General features: G+C 46.9%; 1 protein-coding gene, 1 long non-coding RNA gene and 1 pseudogene across 5 annotated transcripts in view; 1 reads left to right on the forward strand and 2 right to left on the reverse strand.

The window, feature by feature from the left end:
• Positions 1 to 13,968, reverse strand: part of LOC308597447 — a 353,006-nt gene that overhangs the window by 3,924 nt on the left and 335,114 nt on the right. The window lies entirely within an intron of this gene.
• LOC308597499 (E3 ubiquitin-protein ligase TRIM11-like) lies at positions 2,400 to 3,573 on the forward strand (annotated as a pseudogene). Its single transcript has 2 exons — positions 2,400 to 2,427; positions 2,490 to 3,573. The product of its transcript is annotated as an E3 ubiquitin-protein ligase TRIM11-like (transcript).
• Positions 7,783 to 13,968, reverse strand: part of CTIF (cap binding complex dependent translation initiation factor) — a 191,718-nt gene continuing 185,532 nt past the window's right edge. For all 3 annotated transcript variants that reach the window (XM_081212911.1, XM_081212910.1, XM_081212909.1), the window contains 2 exons: positions 12,084 to 12,137; positions 7,783 to 9,316 (listed from right to left, as the gene is read on the reverse strand). In XM_081212911.1, the coding sequence (XP_081069037.1) occupies positions 9,101 to 9,316; positions 12,084 to 12,137 (270 nt within the window). In that variant the 3' untranslated portion in view covers positions 7,783 to 9,100. The remainder of the gene's footprint in view (positions 9,317 to 12,083; positions 12,138 to 13,968) is intronic.

The raw sequence follows: 13,968 nt of genomic DNA on the forward strand, positions 1-13,968 counted from the left end.
AGCAATCTCTATTAAAGGCCATCCCTGACCGGAGCTTTCATGGCTGGCGGCAGCAAAGCACTTTAACAGAATTACCGTCATGTGGCTTTTGCTTTCCCTCTTCATAGTCCAAGAAAATTGCAAGTGATTAAGTGGAAATTTAGGGCTTTCGAAAGGCAGTAAAATATAGGTCTGCGCTGGAGTAGGACCTCCCTTTGCCCTCCATTTAATATTTTTCGTAGGTCAAACTGAAAGCACTGAATGGAACAGAGGAGGAACGCTGCACTTCCATATATGACACCAGGCAGTTTGTGGCCGTATTAATTCTTTGTTGTTTTCTACCTCTTTGCTCCCTTCCAATTACTGCAGGAGAAGAGATTCTTCCATTTGCCTAAACCAGAAAGAGTACACAGGGTTGTGGTTGGTTTTTTTTGCAATAGTGACGGGTGGAAAATAAGTTTGCAAGGGACACACACCAAGTGCCACCGAGGCCGAAATTACCTCTGAAAACTTAGGTGCCACACAGATTAGCAGGCGTTTCGGGACAGGCAGAAGGGAAGTGGCCAAACAACTGGGAAAGTAACCCCAAATTGCAGCTCAGCAAGGGAGATGAAGGCTGATGCCCTTCGCAAAAGCCCCAGGCCTCCTCAGAAAGTCTCACAACAAGGTTTCAAGCTGGGAGCCTACATGTGGCAAATCTTAATTTTAGGGTAACTTGCAGTGAAACAGGACACATAGATAACACACTTCCCCTGTTGTCTGCTCCCAGTTAAGAGTTTCTACAAGGAAGACTGCCTGCTAACAGTTAGCAGTTGCTGGTTTCCTCCCCTCCTCCATGAACTTCTCTTATCCTCCTTCCTAAGCGAATGGCATTTGCAGCATTTTCTGGCAGCAGGAGCTCCCAGACTATCACAGTTTTTGGGTGGGATTCAGTCTCTCACTGTCAAATTCAGGTTGCACAAATGATGCTGATTTGATTCCCTTGTGTGACTAAGCCACTTCTTTCTCACCAGGAAAATGACAAGGAAATGCACTGATGTGTTTTATCAATGGCTGCTACTCCAAGGACTGGCAGGTGTGTGCACGCCTCTGCCAGTCCCTGGGAAGCAGCTGTTGGAGAAAGCCATTGCCCTTTGCCTTCTCCTTGTGGGTTTCACATTCGGGTTTACTGGGTGGCCAATGTGTGAAATCGGCTACTGGACCAGATAGGCCTTGGGGGTGTGAGCAAGCCAGCAGGGCTCTTTCCATACCCTTACGATCCAGAAAATCTGGTTTAAAACCAGATCTGCAGCTTCTTTAATGGTACCCCAAAATGTGCCAACTTAAACTGCACTTCCTCACCTAGTCTAGCAGCAAAGGGGTGGGGGCCCTGCGAGATTCTTTTACAGAACTACTTTTCCCTTGGGATGTTAAGACTAAAGCCCTGACAGTTAAAAACAGGTTTATTAAAGTCTGCAATGGAGATGTGCTCATAGCTAACTTCTAGGTTAGGGCGTCCTCGCTTTAGGTTGCTCCCTATGACGGTGCTTGAAAAATCCCTGAGCTTTTGGTGGAACTGGAAGGATTGGGGGCCCAATCCACTGGATGTCCAGACGATTCCAAGGCAACCAACCCCACAATATAAGGGCCTTCAGGAGGGCCAAGCCCTTGGGCCGGTCCAGGAGGGATGCCTGCCCTAGATCCTGAATACTCAATCCTGTCTGTGCTGTTGAGACAACTCCTGTGCAGTGGAACCAAGGTGGTCTATGGGCATACTTTGTCTGCTACCGACAAATAATGCACGCTTGATTTTTACGTGGGTCCACTTAAAAGTGTTGGTGTGGACCCTTAAAGCATTATATATGTCTAAAGAGACACCTTGACCTTATATGAACCTGCCCAGACCCTGAGATTGTCGACTGATTCTCTGTGTGCCACCTCCGAGGGAGACCTAGAAGGTGACAACGAGAGAATGGGCCTTTTCTGTAGAAACTCCCATTGATGGAATGCTCTCTGCAGCGAGGCCCACCTAACACCAACTTTGCCACCTTCCCGTGCCAGGCAATGGCATTTTTGGTCATATCAGGACAGCCCCAATGACTGGATGTTTGCATTGTTTTCACCACTGTGCTTTATTCTTCTTGTGAATCGCTTCAGGGCTTCTTGTTGCTGGAAGGGATTCACAAATCTAATAAACCGAAACGTAAACCTTAAACACGGTTAACAACACGAAGTGCCGTGACTTGCACCAGGCCTCATCCTGCCTCACAACTAAGTTTGACACTGTTATCGAAAGGCCTGCGGCCATTTCTGGCCCCAACCAAGGACAGAGCTGCTTTTAAAATGAAGCGGGAATTGTGGTGTGAAGTACTCAGAAGGAACCTTGCCGTAGCAGCTGTGCCACCCTTCCTCTGCTCCAGTCTCCATCAACCTTGGTCAAGATGGAGGGATCTCCCTTGATATCCCTGAGTAGCATCTGCAAAGACTAGACGGAAGTCTGTAAGCAAGGGGTGACTAACTGGGTCCCTGAGCCCCACAGGGCTGGCACAGAAAAAAGGGAGAGATCTGTCGCCGCCTGAAGATTCTGAGGAAAGAGAGAGAGGAAATTCTGGCCTATCAAGCAGCCCTGGACAAGGAAAGCAAAGAACAGAAACGGAGAGGCTGAAGGCCGTGGAGAAGTTCAGAGAACTGCGCCAGTTCCTGGAAGAACAAGAAAAGCATCTGCTGACTCATGTGGAAGAAGTGGAGAAGGAGATTGCAGGGAGAAGGGATGAGCAGCTGGCCAGACTCTCCAGGAAACTCTCCTCTCTTGAGAGGATCATCCAGGAGATGGAGGAGAAGAGTCAGCAGCCAGCGAGTGAACTCCTGCAGGATGTGAGAAGGACCCTGCAGAGGTATGAGAAAAGAGAGAGTCCAGAGAAGCCACTGACTTTCCCTCTAGAGCTGAGGAACAGGATCTTGGAATCCTGTGATCTAAATCACCTTGTGGAGGATACAATGAAACAATGGAAAGATGCTGTGTTATACAGAAAACCGATTCAGAAAGCAAATGTCACTCTGGATCCAGACACAGCCCATCCTGTCCGAGGATCAGCAAAGTGTGATATATGGAGACAAACCTCAAGCCCTGCCTGACAATCCTGAGAGATTCAGTGACTGGCCTTCTGTGTTGGGACGTGAGGGATTCACAGCAGGCAGACATTTCTGGGAAGTCACTGTGAGAAGTGGGGAATATTGGACTCTGGGGGTTGCCAGGAAGTCTGTGGAGAGAAAGGGCTATTTCAAATTCAGTCCTGAGAGAGGGATCTGGGCTGTGGGGAAGAGGGGAGATGAGTACTTGGCCTGCACCTCCTCTGTTTCCTCTCCTCTGTCCCTGAGGGAGAAGCCCAGGAGGATCCGGGTGACTCTGGACTATGAAGGGGGACGTGTGTCTTTTTCTGACGCTGACTCAGGATCCGAACTCTACACGTTCTCAGGAGCCTCGTTCTCTGGAGAGACCCTCCTCCCTATCTTTCGTCTATTGGATAACAAAGCCCAGCTCAGTATCTCCTGAGGGGACTAAATCTGCCTCTCAGGCCCAGCAGGAGTTTCTCTCCAGACCAGAGTGACTGACATAAAAACCAAACTGACTAATGTGGGGGAGGGAGACAGTGCTCCTGAAGGTAGGAGTCTATCAATTGATGAAGATGATCATCCAAATGTCATAGACCAAATGGAGCAAACAGCACGCAGACCTAGTGGTGGGAGGAAAAAATCCTTAAATAAGAGACATGGGGGAATGATTAATGGACTTCAATGTCTGTACACTAATGCGCAAAGCATGGGAAATAAACAAGATGAGCTTGAGCTCTTGGTACAGCAAACTAAATATGACATAATAGGCATCACTGAAACCTGGTGGGATAAGTCCCACGATTGGAATGTAATAATGGGGGGATACAATCTATTTCGGAGAAACAGACCAGACAAGAAAGGAGGAGGAGTGGCGTTATATGTCAGGGATGTAGTAGATAGGTAGCCGTGTTGGTCTGCCATAGTCAAAATAAAAAAATTCCTTCCAGTAGCACCTTAAAGACCAACTAAGTTAGTTCTTGGTATGAGCTTTCGTGTGCATGCACACTTCTTCAGATACACTGAAACAGAAATAGAAGGATCTGGCAACTTCTGTTTCAGTGTATCTGAAGAAGTGTGCATGCACACGAAAGCTCATACCAAGAACTAACTTAGTTGGTCTTTAAGGTGCTACTGGAAGGAATTTTTTTTATGTCAGGGATGTGTATACCTGTGAAGAGATCCAAGATTTAGAACCTCAAAGCCAAAGTGAGAGCATTTGGGTCAAAATTAAGGGAGAGAAGAATAACAGAGACCTCATTGTGGGAGTTTACTATAGATCCCCAAGCCAAACGGAGGACATAGATGATGCCTTCCTGGAACAGATGGCCAAGCATGCAAAAGGAAGGGAGATAGTAGTAATGGGGGACTTCAATTACCTGGATATTTGTTGGATGTCAAACTCAGCCAAGAGCATAAGGTCAAACAGATTCCTCACTGGCCTTGCAGACAACTTCATTGTCCAGAAAGTGGGAGAAGCAACAAGAGGAACAGCCATTTTAGATCTGGTCCTAACCAATGTTGATGAGCTGGTTAGTGGGGTAGAAGTGGAAGGATCATTAGGCGCGAGTGATCATGCTCTTCTGAAGTTTACTATGCAGCGGAAAGGAGCAGCCAAGCATACTAGGACTCAATTTCTTGACTTTAAGAAAGCCGACTTCATAAAACTTAGGGAAGTGCTGGGTGAGATCCCATGGACAGTAATACTAAAAGGAAAGGGAGTTCATGATGGCTGGGAGTTTGTTAAGAGGGAGATAGTAAAAGCACAACGTCAGGCAATACCAATGAGACGGAAACATGGAAGGTGCCTAAAGAAGCCAGGGTGGCTATCTAAAGAACTTTTAACTGAGTTAAGATTAAAAAAGGATGTGTACAAAAAATGGAAAAGGGGGGAAACCACCAAAGAGGAATTCAAACAAATAGCCAGCACGTGTAGACACAAAGTCAGAAAAGCTAAAGCACAGAATGAACTCAGGCTTGCTAGAGAGGTTAAAAGCAACAAAAAAGTCTTTTATGGGTATGTTCGTAGCAAAAGGAAGAACAAAGAAACAGTGGAGTCACTCAGAGGAGAAGATGGTGAAATGCAAACAGGGGACACAGAAAGGGCTGAACTCCTCAATGCCTTCTTTGCCTCAGTCTTCTCCAATAAAGAAAACAATGCCCGACCTGAAGAATTTGGAGCAAATGATTCAGCAAAGGAAACACAGCCCAGAATAACTAAGGAGATAGTACAAGAATACTTGGCTAGTTTAGATGTATTCAAGTCTCCAGGGCCAGATGAACTGCATCCAAGAGTATTAAAAGAACTGGCAGATGTGATCTCAGAACCACTGGCAGTCATCTTTGAGAATTCCTGGAGAACAGGCGAAGTCCCGGCAGACTGGAGGAGGGCAAATGTTGTCCCTATTTTCAAAAAGGGGGAAAGAGAGGACCCAAATAATTACCGCCCAGTCAGTCTGACATCAATACCAGGGAAGATTCTGGAGCAGATCATTAAGAAAACAGTCTGTGAGCACCTAGAAAGGAATGCTGTGATCACCAATAGTCAGCATGGATTTCTGAAAAATAAGTCATGTCAGACTAACATGATCTCGTTTTTTGACAGAATTACAAGCCTGGTAGATGAAGGGAACTCAGTGGATATAGCCTACCTTGATTTCAGTAAGGCATTTGACAAGGTGCCCCATGATATTCTTGTAAAGAAGCTGGTAAAATGCGGTCTTGACTATGCTACCACTCAGTGGATTTGTAACTGGCTGACTGACCGAACCCAAAGGGTGCTCATCAATGGTTCCTCTTCATCCTGGAGAAGAGTGACTAGTGGGGTGCCACAGGGTTCTGTCTTGGGCCCGGTCTTATTCAACATCTTTATCAACGACTTGGATGATGGACTCAAGGGCATCCTGATCAAATTTGCAGATGACACCAAACTGGGAGGGGTGGCTAACACCCCAGAGGACAGGATCACACTTCAAAACGACCTTGACAGATTAGAAAACTGGGCCAAAACAAACAAGATGAATTTTAACAGGGAGAAATGTAAAGTATTGTACTTGGGCAAAAAAAATGAGAGGCACAAATACAAGATGGGGGACACCTGGCTTGAGAGCAGTACATGTGAAAAGGATCTAGGAGTCTTGGTTGACCACAAACTTGACATGAGCCAACAGTGTGACGCGGCAGCTAAAAAAGCCAATGCAATTCTGGGCCTCATCAATAGGAGTATAGCATCTAGATCAAGGGAAGTAATAGTGCCACTGTATTCTGCTCTGGTCAGACCTCACCTGGAGTACTATGTCCAGTTCTGGGCACCACAATTCAAGAAGGACACTGACAAACTGGAACGTGTCCAGAGGAGGGCAACCAAAATGGTCAAAGGCCTGGAAACGATGCCTTATGAGGAACGGCTAAGGGAGCTGGGCATGTTTAGCCTGGAGAAGAGGAGGTTAAGGGGTGATATGATAGCCATGTTCAAATATATAAAAGGATGTCACATAGAGGAGGGAGAAAGGTTGTTTTCTGCTGCTCCAGAGAAGCGGACACGGAGCAATGGAGCCAAACTACAAGAAAGAAGATTCCACCTAAACATTAGGAAGAACTTCCTGACAGTAAGAGCTGTTTGACAGTGGAATTTGCTGCCAAGGAGTGTGGTGGAGTCTCCTACTTTGGAGGTCTTTAAGCAGAGGCTTGACAACCATATGTCAGGAGTGCTCTGATGGTGTTTCCTGCTTGGCAGGGGGTTGGACTCGATGGCCCTTGTGGTCTCTTCCAACTCTATGATTCTATGATTCTATGAAGATGCTATTGGGCAACTCAGTGCTGGCAGGGGCTGATGGGAACTGTAGTCCAAAAACATATTGAGGGCATCAGGTTGACGGAGGCCTCACCACCGTAACTCCCTTCTCCCTAACTCCCTACAGACATCTTAAGGCAGCCCTGTTTAGGGAAGCTTTTAATATCTGAAGGAGTATTGTATTTTAATATTTTGTTGGAAGCCACCCAGAGTGTTGGAAGAAACCCAGCCAGATGGGCGGGGTATAAATAATAATTTATTATTATTATTATCAGCTAAAAACTTCATCTCACACAGATAAATAATCCTCTTTGGGTGGCTTATTCACTCAGAAAACTGGCCTTATAGTGGGAGAAATAACCAGATGGCAGGTTTCAGCTAAAACACTATTGCTCTGCAACACAATAAGTACTGGGAAAATAAACATAGGGTTGTATCTAGACCCACTAAAATTAAAGGACATGGCTAACTTAAGTCGATCAGTGTCAATGGGTTTACTCTGAATATGACTCACACTGGATACAACCCATAAAAATGAAACTCTTCTTGTCAGAACACAAAAGCCTTCCTTCCTTTTTTCTCTGTCTCTGTCCAAAACTTCAAATACCACATACATACGTACATATCTCCTCCTATTTACTGACTTCTAAAGAACAACTTCCACTCCCCTCTTCCCACCCCAATTCTCTTTCTCGTTTCTAGGCTTAACTATAAGGGGCCACCGTTCAACTGCGTAATTAGGAATAAGACTGGAATTAAAAAGCCGTTCGTAAGCAGGAAAAGTGTTAACGCACAAACCCCAACTCAAAGGCTGAGCTGCTTCTTGATTAGCTGACAAATGTCATCCCCCACAACCTTCAACTTCAACCGATTAGCTGCAGACTGACTGTTTCTGAAATCATCTGGCGCACTGCTCTGAATTTCATTTAAGATATGCTTTAATTTAATATAATTTAAGTGCATGATTAAGGAACATCAACACATTGCAACTGCTGAGAGAAACACCAGTGTTTCTTGTACTGAACTCTTAACGTGTGGATATCCTCTGTCCCTGTGCATACGCTTCTTTAAACACTTATGTACACGGCAATTAAAAGATTTCAACACTTTTGTATGAAATCACTATGTTAGACGTTCCCTTCAGGAAACTGGTACCAACGCTGGTGTATTCTGACAGCAATTGCAACGTGTGGATTTGACCTTTTATCTGGAAAACAAGTCCCGGTGAAATAGTCATGGAATCAGGCTGTTAATGCGAACCCACCGGCAAAGACGTTTTGTGGCTATAATACTTCTAAAGTGGCTTTGGGGTTGTGCTCCCAGTACTTCGAGGTCCTCAAGCAACCCTCCGTTTGCGTCATAACATTATCTTTGCTTCCCAAAACTGAAGATAGCAATTTGTCCGTTCGTTCGTATATATAAGATATATGCTATACATAATGTGCATAAAATAATACACCAATGAGAAAAGAAAAGGAAAGATACCCAGTGCAATTTTTCTTTTTTGGGAGGGGGGGAAAAAGAGAGTGAAAGAGAGAATTTTATCCCCTCTGAATGTCTAATCTGGAATGGGGGTTTCAGGGTTGGATGAAAGGGGGGTGGAACAGGAGGAAAGCGAAGGAGACAAAACCATGAAGACAAGAGGAGTGGAAGAAAGGAGGGGGGAGGAGGGGGGTGTCTCTTTGCCTGACAAAAGCTGTCAATTACCAGAGTCTGGTGTGGAACGTGTCTGCCTTTGTCCCCCCAAAAGACATCTGCTGCGTTCTGCCTCCCGCCAGTTGGTCACTGCAAGCCAGGAGGCGGCTGCTGAAAGCCATCTCTGCCTGGCTCTCCGCGCTCCCTATTCATATCCGCCGTGTTCTTTCTCGAACCGAAACAATGACCCGGCGGGATGTGGAGCTGAATGAGCGACGGGGGCGGGATGGAGAAAGGGGAGCCTCGAAACAAAAAAAAAGCAGGCACGGAGGGAGTGGGGGGCGGCGACGGCACTTGAGGACAGGGCTGAAAAGAAACATGCTTCGCCCCCAGGAACATATTCGTACGCATGCTGGGAGTTTGTCTTCTTAGGTATCTGGACCACAAAAGGTCGCTCGGTCCTTTCCCTGGTTGCTGTAGCTCAGTTCCTTGCCCAAATCCTTTCTCCTCTCTCTCTCCTGTTGTGTTTTGCTTTTTGTTTTGTTTTTAAAGTGCGTGTCTTCCTCCTCCTCCTGGCTCTCCACCACCAACCCCGCCTCCCTCTCAGGCTGTCAGTTTCTGGATTGTCTTGTTGTAGTATTGCGTGATGGGGGGCGTCAGGGGGTTCCAGCTGTTGGCGTGCAGCTCAATGACCTCCAGGAGGAGGGACCGGGTCAGCATGGACTCCGAGGGGCACAGCATCTTGTCGCGGGCAATCGCCAGGAGCTCCATCATCATCTCGGGCAGCTGCTCCTCCAGGAGCCGGCCGGTGCTTTGCAGCTGTCGAGAAAGAGAGAGAGAGAGAATGAGAACGGGGTCAAGCGCTGGGCATTAAAGAGGGCCCGTCCTGCCCTGTTGCCACCAAGTCCACCTTCTCTCTCCACCTGGGAAGAAAGGAGGTGGAGAAGGAAGTCTCATCTTGTTTTGCTTTTCTTTGGGCAAGCGTACGCATTTCGCTCTGGGGCTGCAGCCGGTGCAAAACACAGCAGTCCAGAGGGGCTCATGGGATCAGACTGCGGCCATCATGCTACGTCTCTGCTTAAAAGGATCGCAGCATCTGCCAGTGAGCGGCCAGGCTAAGTTCAAACGGCTGGTTTTGGTGTACAAAGTCCTATACAGTGGACGCTCGGGTTGCAAATGCGTCTGCGCACGGGCGGGTTGTGATTCAGTGCTTCTGCGCATGTGCAAAGTGCGATTTAGTGCTTCTGCGCATGTGTGACTGCCAAAACCTGGAAATAACCCGTTCCGGTACTTCTGGGTTTCGGCGGTCCGCAACCCAAAAAGACGCAACCTGAAGAGGCTGTAACCCAAGTTATGGCTGTACAGCTTGGGACCAGGATACCTAAAATATCGTCTCATCCCTTATATACTGCGCTCTGCCAGAGACGCCGTCCTGCAGATATTCAGTTTATTAATTTAATTTGTATACCACCCTTCATCCGTTGATCTCAGGGCAGTTTCGCATCATAAAAATGCAAGATAAAAAGACAAAATACATGATGAAACAAGAACAAAGCAGACCAATAACACCCCTCCCTCCCTCATTAGGAGGTCCAGTTCAAATGATACCAGAATCCGGCCTTTAGCATGGTGGCAACTCCTCGCTGGAGGCAGATGCTTTCTCTGTTGTCTATTGAGAATCTGCTAAAGGCCTTTTTTCAACAAGCCTTTTAAATGAGCAGTTTTATCCCATTCTGTATCTGCATTGGTTTAGATTTTTTTTAAATTTTTATTTTTATTTGACTCTAAAACGTATAAACTTACAAAACCCACCCAAACACAATTCAAAATCCAAATATTGAGATTACTCTGAATCTCCTGACCCCCCCCCCATCACTTCCATGGGTCCAAATGATAATATTTACAACCACATGTCAATACTTGTCCAAATGTTATCCTTCCAAATTATCTATACTTTCCGTTACTTTACAAGTGGTCTTTAAAATCCTGCTAATGTTCTAACCTGCTTACAATGGTCTTGTAAATAAATTATAAACTTTCCCCATTCTTTTTTTAAAGTTCTTGTCCTCTTGATTTCTGAGCTTCCCAGTTAATTTTGCCATTTCAGCATAGTCCATCGACTTGGTTTGCCATTCTTCTCTGGTTGGGGTTGTTTCTTCCTTCCACCTTTGAATTTTTTTTCGTACGCAAAACCATTTTAATTGTGCTTATATGTGAGACAGTTTTAGTGGCTGGTGCTTTTATAGTAAGAAATTCGTAAATGGAAATAAATAAACAGTGACATTATTTTGATTCATATCCTGCCTTTCAAACGCAACATCAGGGCGGCTGGACACAGCAACCCTATGGCCCTATTTGGATATTTACTCTTGCAGGATTACAATTTATTTTATTTATGGCAGTAATACCTAGGGCCGTCTTTAGCTTTTGCGCCGCTGGGGTGCTAAGATCCGCCCAGCACCCCCAAATTTAGTTTAGCCGCCCCCAAATTAACTTTCGTTGAGCTTTTTTTTGGGAGGGGGGAAGCCAAAGTTGTTGACCTTTTGGGGAGGGCAACCTCAAAGTTACTGAGCTTTTTTGGGGGGGAGGGCTCGTTTGCCTGTAACAACGGAAAAAACTGTTTTGTTTCTTGACTCGTTGGGACTTTCATAGAATCATAGAGTTGGAAGAGACCACAAGGGCCATCGAGTCCAACCCCCTGCCAAGCAGGAAACACCATCAGAGCACTCCTGACATATGGTTGTCAAGCCTCTGCTTAAAGACCTCCAAAGTAGGAGACGCCACCACACTCCTTGGCAGCAAATTCCACTGTCAAACAGCTCTTACTGTCAGGAAGTTCTTCCTAATGTTTAGGTGGAATCTTCTCTCTTGTAGTTTGGATCCATTGCTCCGTGTCCGCTTCTCTGGAGCAGCAGAAAACAACCTTTCTCCCTCCTCTATGTGACATCCTTTTATATATTTGAACATGGCTATCATATCACCCCTTAACCTCCTTTTCTCCAGGCTAAACATGCCCAGCTCCCTTAGCCGTTCCTCATAAGGCATCGTTTCCAGGCCTTTGACCATTTTGGTTGCCCTCCTCTGGACACGTTCCAGTTTGTCAGTGTCCTTCTTGAACTGTGGTGCCCAGAACTGGACACAGTACTCCAGGTGAGGTCTGACCAGAGCAGAATACAGTGGCACTATTACTTCCCTTGATCTAGATGCTATACTCCTATTGATGCAGCCCTTTCGCTCCATTGCTTTTCACTGCCACCAATCGAGAGGGACCAGTATACAGTAGCTATGCATTTGGAGCCCCCCAGAATTGGGCGCCTGGATGCCCGGCACCCCTTTGCACCCCCCAGGTAAGGACGGCCCTGGTAATACCCCACCTTTTTCTCCAAGCAGCTCAAGATCTCCCAGGTCCCAGTCTATCCACTACACCATGGGAGGCGGGGTGCAAACGATTATTGGCCAAGCTCTCCCCACCCTCTTTCTCATCCACTGACTGATTTTCAACCACAGAGAGACCAACAAGAAAGCAAAAAACGAGGGGATCCATCTCCCGGCCTGTGTCTCAAGATGAAAATGTCAGTATTCGTACCTCCATTGCACAGCAAAGGACAGCATCTTCCTTTATGTCCTGAGACTGCAGCAACTGTAAAAAAATACAAGAAAGCAAAATCACACCGTGAGATGCCACTTCGAAAACCCTTTCATGTACTAGAGATTTTCCATAGCTTCCATATTAATCCATCCATTAGACTGGAGGGTGGGGAGTACCTGCGGCCTTCTGGAGACTGTTGGACTTCAACTCCCATGAGCACCAACTAGAATAGTCAGGGAGGATGAGAGCTTAGTCCAGCAATGTTTGGAGGGCTGCAGGTTCCCCACCCTTACTTTAGATCAGCCTCCCGCAACCTTGCACCCTCCAGTGTGAGCAATAGTTGTCAGGGACTGGCTGGAACCCTGAGGAGTGGGGCACTGGGAGAAGTAGGGGTTGGAGACTGACTTGGAAGAAGTGGGTCAATGATCTGGGGGAGCCTGGAACAGGCAGGAGGCGAGAGGCAGAGGCAGGTGAAGCTGCAGAACTGGAGAGCAAAGAAGGGGTGCAGGAGGAGAGAGAGATCAGGCTGTTGTAGAGTCAAGGTCTTCCACATCTTCACCTCCACTGTCTCCTGGGACCAGGAGAGGATTGGAGCCAGGGGCAGGTTACACACAGGCGCAGTCATGGCCTGCTTGCAGGCGCAGTCATGGCCTGTATCTTGGGTGGGCAAGATACATAAGCTGAGGTCTCCTTTGCAAGTATACCCACAACATAACTGGCTGTGTTTAACTATATGAATTCTTTAAGCATCATATAAACATAACTCTTTTCACATTATCTAATTGAGCAGAAGCAATTAAGGACCAACATTTAGAACAGGAAATACAAATACAGTGGACGCTTGGGTTGCGAACGTGATCCGTGCGGGATGCACGTTCGCAACCTGCGTCTGCGCGGGTTGCGATTCAGTGCTTCTGCGCATAGAGCGATTCTGCGCATGTGCGACTGCTGAAACCTGAAAGTAACCTGTCCCGGTACTTCTGGGTTTCGGCGGTCCGCAACCCGAAAAAACACAACCTGAAACAGCTGTAACCCGAGGTATGACTGTAGATCAGTTCTTATATACGTAATGTCCAAATAGAAGCTTCTGTGTTCCATGTATGTAGAAATGAATCAGTTTTTTTAAATGTAATGTCCAGATAAAAGCTTTTTGTGTTCCACGTATGTCTTAGCAAATACATGTGTCTAACGCAAGAACTTTAAGGAGCAGTACTTTCAGGGTGCATGCCAAGGAGTAGCTGAGAGACGTAGGACGGATGGACACGCCTTCCCCTAACCTATTAAGTGCACTTTTGACAATAAAGAGCTAATTCCACTCTCTGGACATGCCATGACAGTCAGGGATGGTGGGCAAAGATAAAGGTAAAGGGACCCCTGACCATTAGGTCTAGTCGTGATCGACTCTGGGGTTGCGGCGCTCGTCTCGCTTTATTGGCCGAGGGAACCGATGTACAGCTTCCAGGTCACGTGGCCAGCATGACTAAGCCGCTTCTGGCGAACCAGAGCAGTGCACAGAAACACCATTTACCTTCCCGCCAGAGCGGTACCTATTTATCTACTTGCACTTTGACGTGCTTTCGAACTGCTAGGTTGGCAGGAGCAGGGACGGAGCAACGGGAGCTCACCCCGTCGCGGGGATTCGAACCGCTGACCTTCTGATCGGCAAGTCCTAGGCTCTGTGATTTAACCCACAGCGCCACCCACGTCCCTGGGATGGTGGGTATTGTACTGCAAAACATGCTGAGGACACTGGGTTGGGGAAGTTTGCTCCAGACCTTCCCCTCTCCATGGCTGTCTTCTTGGTCCACCAGGGCCACTCAATTGTCTCTGGGAGGACCCCAGGCAGGGCAGGCTGGAGACAGCCATCCTTCACTGCTTGCCT

Source organism: Podarcis bocagei, assembly GCF_964188305.1.
Source record: "Podarcis bocagei genome assembly, chromosome: 11".
Classification (NCBI taxonomy): Eukaryota; Metazoa; Chordata; class Lepidosauria; order Squamata; family Lacertidae; genus Podarcis; species Podarcis bocagei.